Source organism: Nicotiana sylvestris, chromosome 9, assembly GCF_000393655.2.
Source record: "Nicotiana sylvestris chromosome 9, ASM39365v2, whole genome shotgun sequence".
NCBI lineage: Eukaryota > Viridiplantae > Streptophyta > Magnoliopsida > Solanales > Solanaceae > Nicotiana > Nicotiana sylvestris.
The window spans coordinates 145,552,733-145,571,193 of NC_091065.1; the positions used below are offsets into that span (position 1 = coordinate 145,552,733).

Consider the following 18,461-nt stretch of genomic DNA (forward strand, 5'->3'; position numbering starts at 1 on the left):
TATTTGGTAGCTTTTCACCGTTCATTGCCCCGAGTTTGTATGATCCTTTTTCGACGGTTTCGAGAATTTGGTACTGTCCTTCCCAGTTCGGCCCGAACTTCCCTTTGTTCGTATTCTGGGTGTTCAGTGTGACCTTCCTTAGTACCAAGTCCCTGATATTAACGTGTCAAAGGTTGGCACTTTGGTTGTAATATCTCTTGATCTGCTATTTTTGGGCGGCCAACTGGACGAGGGCGGCTTCGCACCTTTCATCTAATAGCTCCAGGATTATACTCATGGCCTCGTTATTCGATTCTTTTTGTTGCATATCAGAATCTGACACTTGGTTCACCAACTTTAACCGGTATTAGAGCTTTGGCACCGTAAACCAGAATGGGGTGACCTCGGTACTAGACTTTGAGGTCGTGCGGTATGCCCACAGGACTTTGGGTAAGATTTCCTTCCATTTTCCTTTGGTGTCGTTTAACCTTTTTATGAGGTTTTAGAGTATGGTTTTGTTGGTCGATTCGGCTTGTCCGTTCCCACTAGGGTGATAAGGTGTTGACACGATCCTTTTGATCTTATGATCCTCGAGAAATTTGGTCACTTTGCTACCGATAAATTGTTTCCATTCTCACATACGATTTCGGATGCCATTCTGAACCGACATATGATGTGGTCTCAAATGAAGTCGATGACTTCGTTCTCCCTAACCTTATCATACGCCGGTGCTTCAACCCACTTAGAAAAATAGTCGGTCATAAATAATATAAATTAAGCCTTACCAGATGGCCGTGAAAGAGGGCTAACGATGTCCATGCCCCACTTTATGAATGGACATGGTGACAAGACCAAGTGTAACAGCTCCCCGGATTGGTGAATCATCGGAGCATGTCTTTGGCATTCATCACATTTTCGTATGAACTCCTTCGCATCTTTTTCCATGTCGATCCCAGTAATAGCCGACTCTGATTACCTTTAGAACTAATGATTCCGCAATCCCAGTAAACATGTCGCATCTTTTTCCATGTCGATCCCGCAATCTCATGATTTAACTTCCTCTTCTTCATCTTTATTCAAAAGAAAAAATGGCGAAGACTTCTAAGACAGTTCCACAGAAAGAAACTACCTCTTCATCATGGTCGGCCGGCGAGGAACCAGCGGCGGAGCCTCCTCTTGAAGCATTTATTCCTAGCGGGTGCTCGACCAATGCTGACTTCAAGGTTGAAAAAACCTCCTCGGTACCGGGTCGGTGCGATCCGGTCTCGAGATATATATGCTTGGTCACTAACAATCTCGTCTCCAATGTCAAGGAGGATTGCAACTGGTTGGCAAGCACGCGGTGGTGCCTTCGCCCGAGGAAGCGATTACTACCCATGTGAAGGGTTTTTTAAGTGTTTACACTTAACCCTTCATGTTGGGCCCCTTGGACCTGGTCATCATCGCCTTCTATAAGAGGTGCGAGATGATTCTCGGTCAAATCTGTCCCTCTTTTTGGGGATAGTAATTCTCCTTCGCTTCTTCGTAAAAAAAAATCAAGGGGTGTCCCTTCACCATCGGTCACTTCATGCATCTGTACAGTCCCTGACTCTATCGAGGGGGATTAATAAAACTTGCCCGTTGGGACAGTAAGGCCCCATTCTCGGGTATAGATGATGATCGGGACCGAGGATGGTTGGCTCGATTCGTTCGAGTGAAAACCTCGAATTTAATCTCGGCCGAGGACATGCCATTTCCCAAGAAATGGAACATGAAACGTAAGTATAACCTTGCCTTTATGATTTCGTTTATTGCTTTCCCATTTCCTATCTTCTTATCGATGTTTTGTGGTGCAACTGTTGCTTGGATGCCGGATGCAGTTCCTCGACTTAAACAGTAGGCCGAGGGCATTGTGTCACATAAACTCTATTTCGAGCATGCGTGGCACAAACTTTCGAAGGGTCAGTGGGAGGCTCGTTCCCATGGTAAGTTCCCTTTTTTTAGAGTTAATAATACTTGATCTTTTCCTTGTGCCGTTGAATTCTTATTCGTTCTGTTTTCTTTTGAAGGTATTTTCAAGGATGTTGCTATGAGGCCTCCATCCAATGACGAGGATGTACCCATCGAGTCCCCTGCTCCAAGGAAGGGTGATGAGAAGAAAAGGAAGAGGACCCAGAGCTTTCCGAGCTCGGAAAAGAAGAGAACAAAAAGAAATATAGTGCATAAATCTAAGGGTAGCACCAATGCTCGGGTGCTATCTTCGGACTCACTCCACCAGCTGAGGGATGAGTCAGAAGAAGAAGAAAACTCCAAATTGGTGGCCCGCATGCGGTTAGGTGTCGTGATATGAGGGGCCTCCGAACCGGTGAGAGATGAAACTAAATTGCCTCAACTCGAAGAGGTCGATGAAGGAGCTTTAGCCGAAACTTCTGGACCATAAGGGGGTGAGGCCACTTTGACTTGAGATAGGGAGGCCAGTAATGAGGTCGTAGCTAGTTCTTTCCGAGCAACGGATAGTGCTCTGAAGGGCGTACTCGGAGTGATAGACCTCTCCGGTTCACCTTTATTTACTGATTCTATGTTTACCGAGGCTTAGACGTTGAAAGGACAACCTAATGAAGAGCCACAAGGGGCAATGGATTCTTTCATAACTTTTTGGATGGAGTAGAATCTACCACTACCGAGGAAATCACCAGGTTGGGTGATTTACCGGTGTCGAGGAAGAGTCCATCAACAGGGACGAGTGGATTTTCCTCAAGTACCAAACTAGTAAATCGATTCCTAGCTCCGAGTGCAAATCCTGATCGGAAGTGGTCGATCGTTATATCCATTCCGGAAGATGCCCGGGTTCTTTCTTCCCCCATAGCGGTGGCTAGTTACCTCCGATGCTTGGTGATAGAGGAGGACTATGCCAAGATAAATGCGGTGGAAGCGCCAGTTTAATGAAGCTCAACAGGCGTTAAATCGGGTAACTTTAGATACTTCTTAATAATTTTTGGTTTATACTTAGATTAGTCTGTAGGTAATCATAACCCCTTTCTCTGTGTTTGTAGGCATCAATACTCTACCACGAGATGTTCCTTTGCCATCGGGAAGGGCTACACCAGTACGAGGCCGAGATCCGAGGGCTCACTGAGAAAAGATAAGCTTACAAACTTCTTAGTGAGCAAAGAGAAGGGGAGACTAAGGGCCTCCGGGCTGAGTTGGAGGTGGCTCGGAAAGCGCATGCCGACCTGGTTGAGTAGGTAAGAAGAGACGATGAATTAGACATGGTGACTAACGGGTTCGAAACCCGCAGGTCCAACAGAAGATTGACAAGATCAGACAGCTCCAAGAAGAGGTAGATGCGGTAAAGTCTGAGGCCGAAGAATGGAAAAAGAACATGGACTGCCTGGCCTCAGAAAAGGAGATTGCCCAGGCCCAACTGGCTTCGGCTGATTCCAGCTCCAAGGTATAATGGAGAAATCCTTGGCTCAGGCTAAGAAGATCGAGGAGCTCCAATCCCAGTTGAATTTGACCGTCTCTGATTGAGAAAATCTGGCCATGGATCTTGAAGTGGCCAAGTTGGAGGCCAAGGTGATTAAGGCCTATGCCGATGAGATGGTGGCTGTTTATAAAGCCGATGCCGAGGCGACTTAAGTTCGAGCAAAAGGCATCATTGAGCATGCTAAATGGCAATCTTGAAGGGAGACCCTTGAGGAAGTTCATGCTCGAGGTTTTGACCTATCAGCTGAGATTGAGAGTGCCAAAGAGCTTGAAGACGAGGCCAAAAAATTGGCCTATCTCGAAGACGATGAGGAGGCCGAAGACTTGGGAGAGTCCAAGGATGGAAAATATCCCGAGGGTGGCGATGTTGCCCCCGGCGAAGACCAGGCCACTTAGGCCTGTAGATGTTTTTTTTTGTATTTTTGTTGAGGCCGTTCGGCCTTTGTAAAATTTTCATCGGGTTGTTTGGCACTTGTAAAAAGAACTTTGATTATGAATATAAAGCTTTTTCCATCAACAACTTTGGATTTCTCTCTTTGCCTTATGTACTTTTATTTACAAAGATCTAAATGCCTTAGCATGAAATAGTTAGGTTTTGTTCAGAAACTCAAAGAAACCTTCCCTTTAACTTTATTTTGTATTAAGACATTCTGGGGGTTCAGTATGACCGAAAGTTTTCTTTCCCCAAAGTACTTAGACTATTTTTTATGTCTTAGTTTGCCGAGGGTAGCCTTTAGAACCGATTTAGAAATTTTAAGGCCTAGTTGTCTTTCTTATGTGTCCTTCGACGTCTCCGAGCTGTTTTAATTTGACCGTAGACTTTTAGTTCGGGTGTCGCCCAGTGGGGATGGCCGTGGCCTTTAAAATTCTGGGGTTGCCTAATAGGTCTTATGCCCCCGAGGTCTAATATCTTGGACCGTTCGAGTTTGTTTTCAGATGGCAGTCCTCGAGTGAGAGAGTGATTGTTCCATCTCAGGTTAAAGCACCCTTGGGCTCGTTACCTTTAGGGGATTGGAAGTAAGGAATTCCTTAATAAATTTAAATAAGAAATTTTAAAATATAAGATGATTGCAAGGAAGATACTTCTTTAATTCTAGTGTAAAACTGTTATACATGCATATATGTTTTATGCTAGGACTCGAGAAATCTATGGAGGTACGGTTCGTTTGACGGTTTGGCCCTTACAATAAATCCTACCTATCAAGACTCTTCCATCACGAAGTAATTTCCTTGCTAAAGTCGATATCCTAGGGTAATGCTTCCTAGTATTCGAGGTTGATCACAGAGAGAAGCCTTAGATACCATTGATGCAATCCTTAACACCGATTCATGACCGGCCTTCTATTCTAAGTTAGCACAATCTACTATTACCTCGTTAAAAAACTTGCAGGAAAACCCATTTGGGACAAAACCGGTTCATGGGGAAAAGAGTGCAACGCGTGCTTTCCGACCTAAAAATTTGTTCCGCTTCTTGTTGGTTACCTGCAAGTGTTAGTTCAAAAATAATTAAAAAGGAAAAGAACGGGGTCGTACCTTAGTATTAGGATCATTTCAAGTGAGTCATGTTCCAATTATTTGGTAGCTTTTCACCGTTCATTGCCCCGAGTTTGTATGATCCTTTTTCGACGGTTTCGAGAATTTGGTACTATCCTTCCCAGTTCGGCCCCAACTTCCCTTCGTTCGTATTCTGGGTGTTCAGTGTGACCTTCCTTAGTACCAAGTCCCTGATATTAACGTATCAAAGGTTGGCACTTTGATTGTAATATCTCTCGATCTGCTGTTTTTGGGCGGCCAACTGGACGAGGGCGGCTTCGCACCTTTCATCTAATATCTCCAAGATTATACTCATGGCCTCGTTATTCAATTCTTTTTGTTGCATATCAGAATCTGACACTTGGTTCACCAACTTTGACCGGTATTAGAGCTTTGGCACCGTAAACCAGAATGGGGTGACCTCGGTACTAGACTTTGAGGTCGTGCGGTATGCCCACAGGACTTCGGGTATGATTTCCTTCCATTTTCCTTTGGTGTCGTTTAACCTTTTTATGAGGTTTTAGAGTATGGTTTTGTTGGTCGATTCGGCTTGTGCGTTCCCACTAGGGTGATAAGGTATTGACACGATCCTTTTGATCTTATGATCCTCGAGAAACTTGGTCACTTTGCTACCGATAAATTGTTTCCATTCTCACATACGATTTCGGATGCCATTCCGAACCGACATATGATGTGGTCTCAAATGAAGTCGATGACTTCGTTCTCCCTAACCTTCTCATACGCCAGTGCTTCAACCCACGTAGAAAAATAGTCGGTCATAAATAATATAAATTGAGCCTTACCAGATGGCCGTGAAAGAGGGCTAACGATGTCCATGCCCCACTTCATGAATGGCCATGGTGACAAGACCAAGTGCAACAGCTCCTCGGATTGGTGAATCATCGGAGCATGTCTTTGGCATTCATCACATTTTCGTATGAACTCCTTCGCATCTTTTTCCATGTCGATCCCAGTAATAACCGACTCTGATTACCTTTAGAACTAATGATTCAGCGCCTGAATGATTTTCGCAGGTGCCCTCGTGGACTTCCCTCAAAACGTGCTCGGTATCTCCCAGTACCAGACATATTGCTACTAGGCCAACGAACATTCTTCTGAACAAGGTTTCGTCTTCGGACAAGCTGAATCGAGCTGCTTTTGTGCGCAGGGTCCTCGATTCTTTTGGATCTAAGGGAAGTTTCCAGGTCTTCAAATATTCTACATATTTGTTTCTTCAATCCCAAGTCAAGCTTGTGGAGTTTATTTCATCGTGACCTTCTTCTACTTCCGATCTCATGAGCTGTACAATTGCGCCTGAGTTGAGCTCGTCTTCTTCGACTGACGACACTAAGTTTGCAAGGAAATCGACCTCACTATTTTGATCTCGAGGTACGTACTGCAAAGTCCACTCTTTGAACCGATGTAATGTTACCTGCAACTTATCTAGGTACCTTTGCATTCATTTTTCTCTGACTTCGAACGTTCCATTAACTTGGTTCACCACAAGGAGGGAGTCGCACTTAGCTTCGATCACCTCCTCCCTCAAGCTTTTGGCCAGTTCGAGACCGGCAATTATGGCCTCATATTCGGCCTCGTTGTTAGACAATTTCACAGTTCTAATGGATTGTCTAACTACATTGCCTATGAGTGGATTTAGTACGATGCCAAGTCCGGACCCCTTTGAGTTCGAGTCACCGTTCGTAAAAAGGATCCAGATTCCCGAAGACGTCCCCGAGTTTACCAACAACTCTCTTTCAGCCTGGGGTATTAGGGCAAGCGTAAAATCGACCACAAGATCTGCCAAAATTTGAGACTTAATGGCTGTCTAAGATCGATACTTAATATCTTATCCTCTGATTTCTATGGCCCATTGACCAATCGTCCTGAGAGTTCGGGCTTATGCATTATATTTCGGGATGGGTAAGTTGTCACAACACATATAGGATGGCACTGAAAATATGGTTTCAATTTCCTAGAGGCACTTAGCAAAGTGAGCGCCAATTTTTCTAGGGGAGGGTATTTAGTTTCGTTCTCACCTAAGGTCCTATTAACATAATAAATTGGAAATTGCATACCTTGTTCTTCCTGAACTAGGACTCCACTTACTGCTATCTCCGATACTGCCAAGTACAAGTATAGTTGTTTGTCTGTCTTCAGTGTGTGGAGTAGTGCGGCTCGATAAATATCTCTTGAGTTCTTCCAAGGCCAGTTGGCATTCCGAGGTCCATGTGAAGTTTTTTCTTCTTCAGTAACGAGAAAAAATGGCGGCTCTTATCGGAGGACCTCAAAATGGATCTCCCCAGGGTGGCAATGCGCCCGGTTAGTCTTTGCATGAACTTTACATTGTTCAATACGATGGTATCCTTGATAGCTTTGAGCTTGTCGGGGTTGATCTCGATTCCTCAGTTGGATACCATAATTCCAAGAAATTTACCCGATCCATTCCGAACACATATTTCTCCGAATTCAGCTTCATGTTGTTCTTCTTCAATATACTGAAGGTTTCCAGCAAATGCTTTAAATGGTCCTATGCTAGCAGGGACTTAACCAATATGTTGTCAATGTAAACTTTCATGGATTTCCCTATTTGTTTTTCGAACACCCGATTTACTAGGCGTTGGTAAGTGGAATCATCATTTTTTAATCCAAATGGCATCACGTTATAGCAGTATGTGCCATACTTAGTAATGAAAGAGGTCTTTTCCTGATCATCCAGGTTCATCCGTATTTGGTTGTACCTGAAATAGGAATCGAGAAAACTGAGGATCTCGTGGGCGGCTGTGGCATCAATCATGCAATCGATGTTAGGCAAAGGGAAAGAGTCCTTGGGACATGCTTTATTTAAATCTTTATAGTCTACACACATTTTCAGTTTGTTCCCTTTTTAGGGACTACTGCTATGTTTGCTAACCATTTTGGGTGTTTGACTTCTCGAATGGACCCTATTTTAAGGAGTTTAGTTACCTTGTCCTTGATGAAAGCATGTTTGATCTCGGACTGGGGTCTCCTTTTCTGCTTGACCGGGTGGAATTTTGGGTTGAGGCTCAGTTTGTGAGTGGTTATCTTCTATGGGATCCCGTCATGGCGAGGACCAAGCAAAACAATCTACGTTAGATATGAAAGATTCCTAAAATTCATCCCAGACCCACGTGCCCGGATTTCGAAAATTTTCGAAGAAAGTTGTTATCCATAACCTTAGGAACATAAATATATGATTTGCATTATGTTCCATAACCATTTTCCTTTAAACCCGTGATTTTCACTAATTTACATGTTATAATCTACCCATAAACTATGTATTAAACTCACATTAGGTAGAAATTACTTACCTCACAAAGCTAGGTCGAAATCCCCTCCTGAAGAGCTCTCAAATGACCCAAGAGTGTAATAAATGACCCCAAAAATGCCTAAGTCCCGATTTTAAAACTCACTGCTCAGCTGTCTCCTTCTTCGTGAATGCGAAAGAGGCCTCTTGTTCACGAAGGCAAATGGCTTAGACCCCCTGGAGACCCTTCATCATGAACGCGACCAAGGTCTCGCGAACGCGACCAAGGTCTCACGAACGCGACCAAGGTCTCACGAACGCGACCAAGGTCTCATGAATATGAAGGCTGGCTTGGCCTACCCTTCGCGAATGCAAGGGCTCCTTCACGAACACGAAGAACAAAGCGGCCTTGCCCAGCCCAGGCTACTCTACGCGAACGTGAGTCACCTCACGCGAATGCAAAAGTCACTGACCCCAAACCTTTGCGAACGTGGACAAGCTATCGCGAACACGTAGCATATTTTCCCCCCAGTCCCAATTCCTTCTACACGAACGCGATGGTCCCTTCGGGTTCGCAAAGAAGGAAACTAGAATTGGGCATTTCTGGTTTCTCAAACTTTGCTCCGAGGGGTCCGAAACTCACCCGAGCCACTTGGGACCCCATCCAAAGGCACTAATAGGTTTGTAATCATAATACGAACTTGCTTGAACTTTTGAAATGCGAAAAACAAAAACGAAACCAATAATCACATGCTAAAACCAAATTGAATCAAATTTTGAACTTCAAGTTTTCCAAATTCTCCGAATGCGCCGAATCATACTTAGACTACTTGGAATGACACCAAATTTAGTGTGTACGTATTAAGTGACATTACAGAACTATTCCCAATCTCGGAATTCAATTCAGACCTCGATATCACCAAAACCCACTCCAAACCAAATTTGAAGAACTTCAAAGTTCTTCAAGAACCTACTTTTACTATTAGGCGCCAAAATGCTCTCGGGTCATCAAAAACCCGATTCGAACATATGCTTAAGTCTGAAATTATCATATGAACCTATTGGACCCGTCAAATCCTGATTCCGAGGCCATTTACTAAAAAGGTTGACCGAAGTCAAACTTGGCCTTTTTAAGCCAACCTTAAGGAATCAAGTGTTCTGATTTCAACCCAAACTCTTCCAAATCTCGAACCAACCATCCCTGCAAGTCATAAATCAGTAAAAGCAAGTACGAGAAGTCTTATTTAGGGGAATGAGATTCTAGAAAGTAAAACAACCGGTCGAGTCGTTACAAAAGGTGTATAATAAAATCTGAGAGCAGTAAAATAAATGACACCACTGGTTCAGAACCAATGTATTGTCCTAATCCAATCTCCTTGGGTTACAAGATGTCAAATTTTGAGCTCTTTGTAATTTGGGTTAAGTACAACTTGTGTGATTTTCAAAGTTCACCACCAACATTTACAGGGTTGGTTTTCACTCGCTTACTAACAACGACCCTTTGGATTTCACTCGCTCACCAAAGAAACGAACAATGACACAATGTAACGACCCGATCGGTTGTTTTGAGAATTTATGCCCTGATCCCCTATTAACTGCTTTCCCCGTGTTCATTTATACTATTGTGAGTTGCCGAGAGGATTTGTTTGGAGTTTTGGAGTATTTTGGGACACTTAGTCTCTAAATGAGAGATTAAGCTTAGAATTTGGAGTGTAGTCAAAACAGTGTGAAAAAGGCAGACAAGTTCGACAACAAGTAACTACGTAAACACAGATAATGGCCATGAGGCCTCACGGGATGGACCAAGTCTCAATCCCTCGAGGTATAAACCCACACGCCCATCACCTAGCATGGGTATCACCTCCAAACAATCACATGATATCAAATTCTCTGGGTTTATACCCTCAAGGTCAGAGTTAAAACTATTACTTACCTTATCAGCATAAAATCCTACCCCGGGATGCCCTCGTCTCTGGAATCGATATCCAAAAGCTCTGAATCTAATCATAATCAGATTAATACCATCAACATGTGCTAAAGAATCGAATTCCACAATACAAACTTCAAAATATGACAAAAAAATCTGAAATCGGCCAAAACCCGGCCCTCGGGCCTATGTCTCAAAACAAGTCAAAAATAGCATAATAATAAACCTCTTCCTCTCCTAACCATATAAAATTTATCAAAATCGGACTCCATTTGGTCTCTCAAATCCTCACTTAAAACTCTCCAAAACTCAAGCCCTAACTCCCTCAATTTCACTTTGAAATCATCAATCAAATCCCAAAAACTAAGATGGATTCATGAAATATAACCAAAACTGAGTAGAGAACATTTACCCCAATTCCTATGGTGAAAATCGCCTCCAAAATTGCCCAAATCCGAGCTCCCCAACTCAAAATATGACCGAATGAGCAAACCCTTGTTATATATATTTTTCTGCCAGTTATTCTACCTCGTTTCTCATGACAAATGATCCCTAAACTCACTTTTTATTCCTCCAATGGATTTCTTGTAAAATTCTAGTCAAGTTAGGCTTTTGAATCACTCAATTTGACCTTATAATGAAGGAGATATGTTGGTTTCAATATTTGCAAATAGTGCAGATTTTTAATTACGCTATCAGTGGCAATTTTGTAATTAATCTGAAAAATCTGGCAACCTAATTCTTAGTAAAATGACCTTAAAATCCTCATACGATGTCCAAATTCGACCATTCTTTTTGCTACGGTTCCGTAATTATGATACAGATCTAATGCTTCAATCTAAAAAGAAATCGGAGCTCGTTTGTTAAAAATGATATCATTTATGCTTGAAGAAATGACATCAAAACATAAGAAAACTAGCGCAATACAACCCAAACCTATTCAAAACTTACCCGAGGCCCTCAGGACCTCAACCAATAATTTCAACAAGTCTATCACAACCCGAACTTAGTCGAACCTCCGTAACACCCAAAACAACACTAAAACACTAAATCAACCATGAATTCAAATCTAAGAACTTCTAAACTTCCAACTATTGCCAATTCAAGCCTAATTCTACCACGGACCTCCAAATTATATTTCGGACACACTCCTAGGTCTAAAATCACCCAACGAAGCTAATCGAATCATAAAAATCCAAATCCGAATTCGTTTACTCATAAGTCAACATTCGGTTGACTTTTCTAACTTAGCTTTCTAACTAAGAGACTAAATGATCATTTCACTCCAAAACTACTCCGAATCCAAACCTACCAACTCGATATAACGCAACACAGCTGAACAACACAGAAAGAAACAGAAATGGGGGAAACAAGGCTATAACTCTCAAAACGACTGACCACATCGTTACATGCACAAGCTTCTTGGAATCCAAGCCTTTCAATATCAGCGGCGCTCCTGGGATCTGGTCAGCCCTAGAATTATAGGTTTCGACATTTTTGTCGTTTGCTTCAATTTTATTCTCCCCCAATTCTATTCGTTTGTCAGCTCCTCGAGCATTTTTATGATCTTGGGGTTATTACCCGACTCATTCCTACTCGACCTTTCCACGACCGGTTCCTCCCTGTGAGTGATCTCTCGAGATGGGTCGGGCTCGATCCTGCTCGGTACGCAGCTCTGGTTTTGTAACTGAGCTATTGCCTCCTGTTGAGCCTGCAACATTTTGAAGATCATCCGTGGATTAACCCCGTCTCCTCCATTGTTTTGAGTATTCTGAGGTGTCGACCGGACTCCACCACAGATGCTATTCTCGAGGTCAGTAGGGAGGCTTGTGTCGTTAGCCACATGTGAATTAGCATCCAATGGGTCCGCAATTGGAATTCCGACGGGATCAACGGGCGGTACCTCGTTACCGGGCGCTATGTTATTGTTTTTACCGTGGTGACCAGACTCATCGACAACATGTAGATGTGCTAATTATAAGTTTGTTATTTTGAGCTTAAGCTTGAAATAAGAGACACTTCAAAAAATAAGTGTAAAATAGTGTGTGTTACGGCAATTCGTATCAAATAACCACTACTATCCTTAGCCCCACGGTGCGGGCCAAACTGTTTTACCCTCAAAATCGAATAACAATTGAATTTATACGCGATTTTAAGGATACATAATCTAACTTGATACAAATTAAGAACATCAGATTAATATTGAAATTAATGAATAAAAAGTAAATGCAAACCACACAAATTGAACAATCTTGGCCTTGAAGGTTGGTCACCCTCGAGTAAAAAGTCTTAATCGGTATCGGAGCAGAATGATAAGATAATAAGAACTAGTAATAACAGTATATTGCTTTGGGATGCGTGTTATAATATCTATTACAAATAATCAGACCCCCTTTATATAGTATGTGAGTCCTACTTTAGATACAGTTCTATAAAAGGTAGGAAATCTCATGATTCGCTAATTAATCGGTCTCTCATTGATATGTGCCGAGATTTCCGCCGTGATATTTGATCGGTTAGGATATTTCGGCCTTCCGTTATTTGGTCCGATAATATTTCCTCGAGCTTATTCGGAGTCGGGGTTGGTTCCGGAGTCATAAGCTCGGTGATTTTGAATACGTATATTCTATTTTCGTACCTTGGTTCGATAGAGACCAGGGTCAATCTTCAACCCATCACATTTCAGTCCCGATCTGTCATACAATAGATGAGCCAGGTTTCGACCGTATACAATAAGATGATTGAGTTTTCATCGTGTTTAACTAAATTAAAGGTCTTGAGTCCGAAGTCTAAGAACACAGAACATTTCGATAGATAGTACTTTACTTTCTTTAATAAGCCTATCTATTGTCAATTCGAATTAATCGGGTTAGTGAATTTAGAATACAATAGCAATAAATTTGTTTCTCCGTTTAGCTTTTATTGTATGTATAGGGAATCCCAACCCGCAGCTCTTAAAACCTTAGTTTGCTTGCCTTGCCTTATCCATTTAATTCTATGTTACAAACTTACAATTACTAATTCTAAAATTTTTACATGAAGAGAATTTGTTACCAACAGAAATATACGACCTTAGTCCTTTCTTATTCATGTTCTTCCTTTTCTACGAAGCCTCTTATGTCGTCAGAGGACTTAAAAGACTTGTTTATAAATGTAGATTGCATGCAATTGCCAAATGTGAATCTAAGATTTTAAATTTACGAATGTGGAGTATTTACTCACTGCTTATTTTTAACATATTTCAATTTGGTATTATAGATCGAAGACACATGTTCATTTATTCATTGATTTGATATAAGCATCAGATGTGAGTAAGTTTTTTGCAGCAATAAGAACAAGGCAAGAGAAGAAGAGAAGAGAATGATCAATGCTTAAATGTAACATAATAATCCTCTAGGTCACCCCATCACCAAAAGAAACAAGAAATATAAACCAGAAAATAACTACTGCCATTTGCATGAATACCAATATTAATTTCTTTCTTTATCTTTTTTTTTTCCTTTTCTTTGGTGGTGAATTGGGATTCACCGAAAATAAATCTGAAAAACATTTTAGCATGGACGTCCTTTGACGCAAGACAGAGCACCAGAAAACTTAGTAAGAATTCCAACTTTAGAAGAAGGTTCTGGTTTAATCAGATTGAGATGGTCAATTTTATCGAGTAAATTCTGGTCACCAGATGGTGTAAATGTAGCACCATTTTCCATATCATCACCATCTGATATCCAAGTCCATTTCATCCATTCCGCCACACTCGCCGTAAGTTTTTCTCTATATGTTACTTCTTTCACCAACAATTCATCCTCAGCAATAAATCGATTACCCTGGCTAATAATGGTGGCTCCACTGCTTCCGCCAATAGCGTACCTATCAATACAGACATAGTATAATTACGTAATTTAATCGAATCGTATTTTCTAGCTTATTTAAATGCGACGGCTAGACAATTCAATAGTGTGTATACCTCTCCCAATGAGTGTAGTCATTGTTCACCAGATGGAAAAATCCAAACCTGCATCTTGGCATCCTTTGATCCAACCTCTTTCCAAAGTGGTTGTACGCTAATGTAATTTTCATGTCCTTGTCAAGCACGTAATGATCGTTGGCGCCGAACAACATTACTTTTTCGTGGTCAGTGAAGTGGCAATTGGATATGGTAATGTTAGTGGAAGCAGCAACAGCATCGATAAGACCATCGGTTGCACGAGACATGGAAATGTGATCGATCCATATATCATGCGAACTGAAGATGCTGATGCCATCACCTGTTGAGACGTAATATAATTCAATAATTAATTAAAAAGTGCATTCTTTCTAATAGCTTAAATTCTTAAGATGAGATAGTTACACAATTCAACAATACCTTCATCGCTACCCCTTAGACCAACGTGGTCCTCAGATTCCCTGAGCAGGCCACCTGGGGTGGGTACAATATTGTGAATACGGAGGTTAGAAATAATAATATTGGATGCAGATTGTATCTTAATGCCAGCTCCATTTTGTATATGGACATTAAATCCTCGGCCGTCGATAGTTTTGTTGCTAGTCACGATAAGTTCCCTACTAAGCTTAATTTTCATGTTTTTGCCAAATATGATCCACAATGGCTCCTTTTGGATAACGCCATATCGGAGAGTTCCGGGCTTAGGATCGACAACATCGTCGTCAGAATTGTCCGTGACGACGTAAATTCGGCCCAACTTTCCTCCGATCGCATTGCTGCCAAAGCCCAATGCGCAATCGGCCATTTTCTGGCGATTCTCGGCCCAATTTGGGTCGCATCGCCAGCATTTGTCGATTGCATTTTCGGCCCGGCATGGGCCTTTGTATTTCTTATTACTGAGTTGCCTTCTTGGGATGTTTGTTGCTGTCGTTAATGCAGCAAATGTGAGTAACACAAGGAGAAAAAATACACTAATTCTTATTCTGTAGACGTCCATTTATCTATTGGTAATCTTGAAATGTTTAGAGAGTTAGAGTCAGGTGGTTGTAATTTGTTTGCTGGGCTGATTGATGGTTGATGTTAAATGGTGCAAGGTCAATCCTTTTCACCAACGTGATCTTATTAAACCAGCCCTGAGAAAAGTTTGTGAGAAAATTCTAAAATCAGGATTATTCCTAAACAAGCCACATTATTTGTTTCTCTTTTTTGCTTATTTTCATTCACAGCATATATTGTTCCTTATATAGTGATAGCGCAGAGCATTTGGGTCCATTAGTTGAAATAAGGAGCGATAACTATGGTGTGTCACTCGTTAATGGCCTCACAAGAGGCGGTTATTACCGTTAATTCAAATGTCAATGATTTTCCTTGGTGGGGAAAAGCAAAGAAAATTGAAGTTTAGCCTTAGGAAAATATAATACTCTCACCATCCCATTTTAAACTGAAGGCGTTTGATTGAATCCTGAATTTAAGAATTAAAAAAAATAGTACAGAACAAAAATTAGCGACAAATATGGTTATTAAGGATAATCCTAGTTTCAAAAAGAGAAATTTGTCATTGTTTTGCACAAACTAATTAAAAAAGAAAACAGTATCATACAAAATGAGAAAGATTGAGCAAAACGCAAAGATCACTTTTTGTACCTCTTTTGGGCGAATTAGGCAAGCATTTAAGTGATTCTTTTTCTAGGAAGTCAGGCAGCAGCTCTATCCCTAGTTATGTTTTTGCAAGGTAGTTTTGATACTGATAAAGTGTGTAGAAAGCATGATTCCAACATTCCAGAGAGCTTTATTATCTTTGAATTATTTCCTCTAGCTCGTGTAATGTATGACGTTCCCTAGATTTTAGATTTTGGTTTGTGTTTGTTGAGAATACTAGTTTATAATTTTGTAAACTAGTGTTAGCAGTATATGGATAGGATAGTAGAGGGTCAGCATCTACTTAGTTTTGTAACTCTACAAGTTTTTGATTAACAGAATATGCTCTTTTAAAGAAAAAACACATGTACCTAGTTGATTTCGTTATCTTAACAAGGAACTATCACTTGCTAGCTTGGTATACATAAGAATTATGCTATGAGATTTTGAAGTCTAGGATAAGAAATATTCTAGTTATATACTAGTACTTTATGAAAGTACAAGACGCGGTGAATCGTAGTCTTTTTAAATTTCTAGTCGACTACTCTTCAGATCCGGTCGACTAATGCGGAGACAGCCTGCACCAAAACTGTTAGTACTTCAATTTAAATAAGTACTACTTACAACAAACAGTAAAGGTGTCATGACCCAAATTTCATTATAGGCCGTGATGGCGCCCACAACCGTTGTTAGGCAAGCCAACACTGATCAACTAGTGAATTTCCGTTTTTAAATAAATTAGTAAGTCGTAACTTTCTCCTGTTTGTTAAGAAAATCTAGAAGGTTTCAATTTTAACATAAATAAGTGGAAGCAACGAATACAAATCGAAGTCATGTAAGCAAAATCAAAGTCATAAGTCTACTAGCATATGTGCCAAGACCTGGTGTCACAAGTATGTAGGCAATCTAGTAGAATATACAAAACAAATGCTAGCCTACTGTCTGAAAGGAAATAGACAGAAAATAAAGCATAAGAGAGACTCCAGCTGCTGTAGAACGACTCAAAAGGGCAGCTCACTGGGAAGTCTCGAGCTGGGGAATCAATCTACACGCCAGACTTGTGGCCAGATGCACCTGCCTCAAATCCTGTACAATCAAGTACAGAAGTGTAGTGTGAGTACATAAAAATATGTACCCAATAAGTATCTAGTCTAAACTCGAAGAAGTAGTGACGAAGGGTCAACTTCGACACTTACTAGGCCAACAATATAATAATGTGTGATTCTAAATAAGCATGATTGTATGTGGCGAAATCAGAAGACTTGATTTCTCGCTGTCGGGACATTTCAGAAGCATGCCTCGGACCCCGAGGGCGGGAGGCTGCGATCAAGTTCCTGACCTCGGGGCTCGTCGGAGCCCGACTTGGAGGAAACGAAGACCGAAGCTAGGACGGAGGGGGAAGCCCCCAAGGCACATGGCTATGTCTGACAGGCTTGGCCTATCCAGATCCTATGCTGAGGCGTCACATCAAACCATCCCATCTCCGTACTTTGTGTTTAATCTCCACATATCTGTACTATACCGTGTTCCCTCGCCTATATAAGGTGAACCCATACCACTTTGTAAAGGGATGATGTTGCTCCATTTCTCTACTAAAGCAATAATATCTCTCTCTCTTTTTTTTGTTCGATCTCACTAGCTCGAGGCCGTTTTAACATCTATTGTCTTCTTACTTATTTCATGCTGTGTTACGCAACTTTGGCCGTAAAGAGCCTTGCTTGATCGTTTCCTTAATTTTTATCCTATTCCCAGTTGCCCTCGATAGCTCGAGCTCGATTCGAGTCCCGACCCTGAGGTCCTTATAGACCGGCTTTGCATCCGGGCAATAGGCCCCTTCGGTTTGATTACTGTCTTGTTTTAGCTCGCATTTCATCGTTAAGCTTCACGTTCTTAGCATCAAATGCTCTAACAACTAGCTCGTGAATAGATCACGTATTTTTAGAATCCCATTTACAAATTTAATTGTTGTTACCATTTTCACGGTAAACAGTTTGGCGCTAACCGTGGGGCTAAAAATAATAGTGATTATTTTCTTGCTAGTTTCGTCACACAAATGCACATTATCTTTCACACTTTTTCTTGCCCAAGATCTTTTGATTTCAGGTTAATGTCCGACTCGGTAAGCAAAATCGAGAACGACTACCCCGAAAACCATGGCAAAAACAGTATGGCTGCTCCAGAGGTTAGCGCGACGCCGCAAGACCCCGATAACGCATTTAGTTGATTCAAGCAGACGCAGGCTTGCAAGGCGTGCAACAGGTCGACGAAGCCTCACGCGCCGATGACAACATATAGTGCATTGACCGACAAGAAGCTCAAAAAACTCTGGCCTGGGTAGAACAGGAATTTAATCTTCATGTTATTTTTGAAATGTTACAGGCACGACAGTTGGCTATCGCTCAGCTGCAAAGTCGCCCGGAGACTCCCAACGCAGTAGCGCCGGAGACACCTCCTTATGCCGAGCTGATACTCGAGAGATCAAGTATCGACGGATCAGTAACCGACCCCGCCACAGTGAGGATGCTTGGGAATCTTTTCGAATGGATTGAATCAGGTTTGTGGAAGCTCTTACAGCAACCGTCTCCCACGGAAACGGTCCCAGAACTCGCTTTACAAAAATCTGGAACACCGAAACCCCCTAGGTGCGACAGGACCTCAAATCCCTATGGGCGCACAACCACTTACGCAAGCTCATTCAAAGACATCGACCT

At 41.7% G+C, this 18,461-nt stretch overlaps 1 protein-coding gene across 1 annotated transcript; it reads right to left on the reverse strand.

Annotated features, from left to right (window-relative positions):
• Positions 1 to 13,522: 13,522 nt before the first annotated feature.
• On the reverse strand, positions 13,523 to 15,324 carry LOC104210139 (pectate lyase). Its single transcript, XM_009758954.2, has 3 exons — positions 14,533 to 15,324; positions 14,134 to 14,434; positions 13,523 to 14,036 (listed from the first exon to the last, which is right to left on the reverse strand). The coding sequence occupies exons 1-3, from the start codon at positions 15,107 to 15,109 to the stop codon at positions 13,721 to 13,723; spliced, it is 1,194 nt and encodes a 397-aa protein (XP_009757256.1). The 5' UTR covers positions 15,110 to 15,324; the 3' UTR covers positions 13,523 to 13,720.
• Positions 15,325 to 18,461: the final 3,137 nt, after the last annotated feature.

Excerpts from the sequence above, each read along its gene's own strand:
- LOC104210139 (XM_009758954.2), bottom strand. The coding sequence starts at position 15,109 with ATGGACGTCTACAGAATAAGAATTAGTGTATTTTTTCTCCTTGTGTTA. Across the intron at positions 14,435-14,532 it reads TCTAAGGGGTAGCGATGAAG|GTGATGGCATCAGCATCTTC; the intron begins GTATTGTTGAAT and ends ACGTCTCAACAG. Across the intron at positions 14,037-14,133 it reads GACTACACTCATTGGGAGAG|GTACGCTATTGGCGGAAGCA; the intron begins GTATACACACTA and ends CTGTATTGATAG.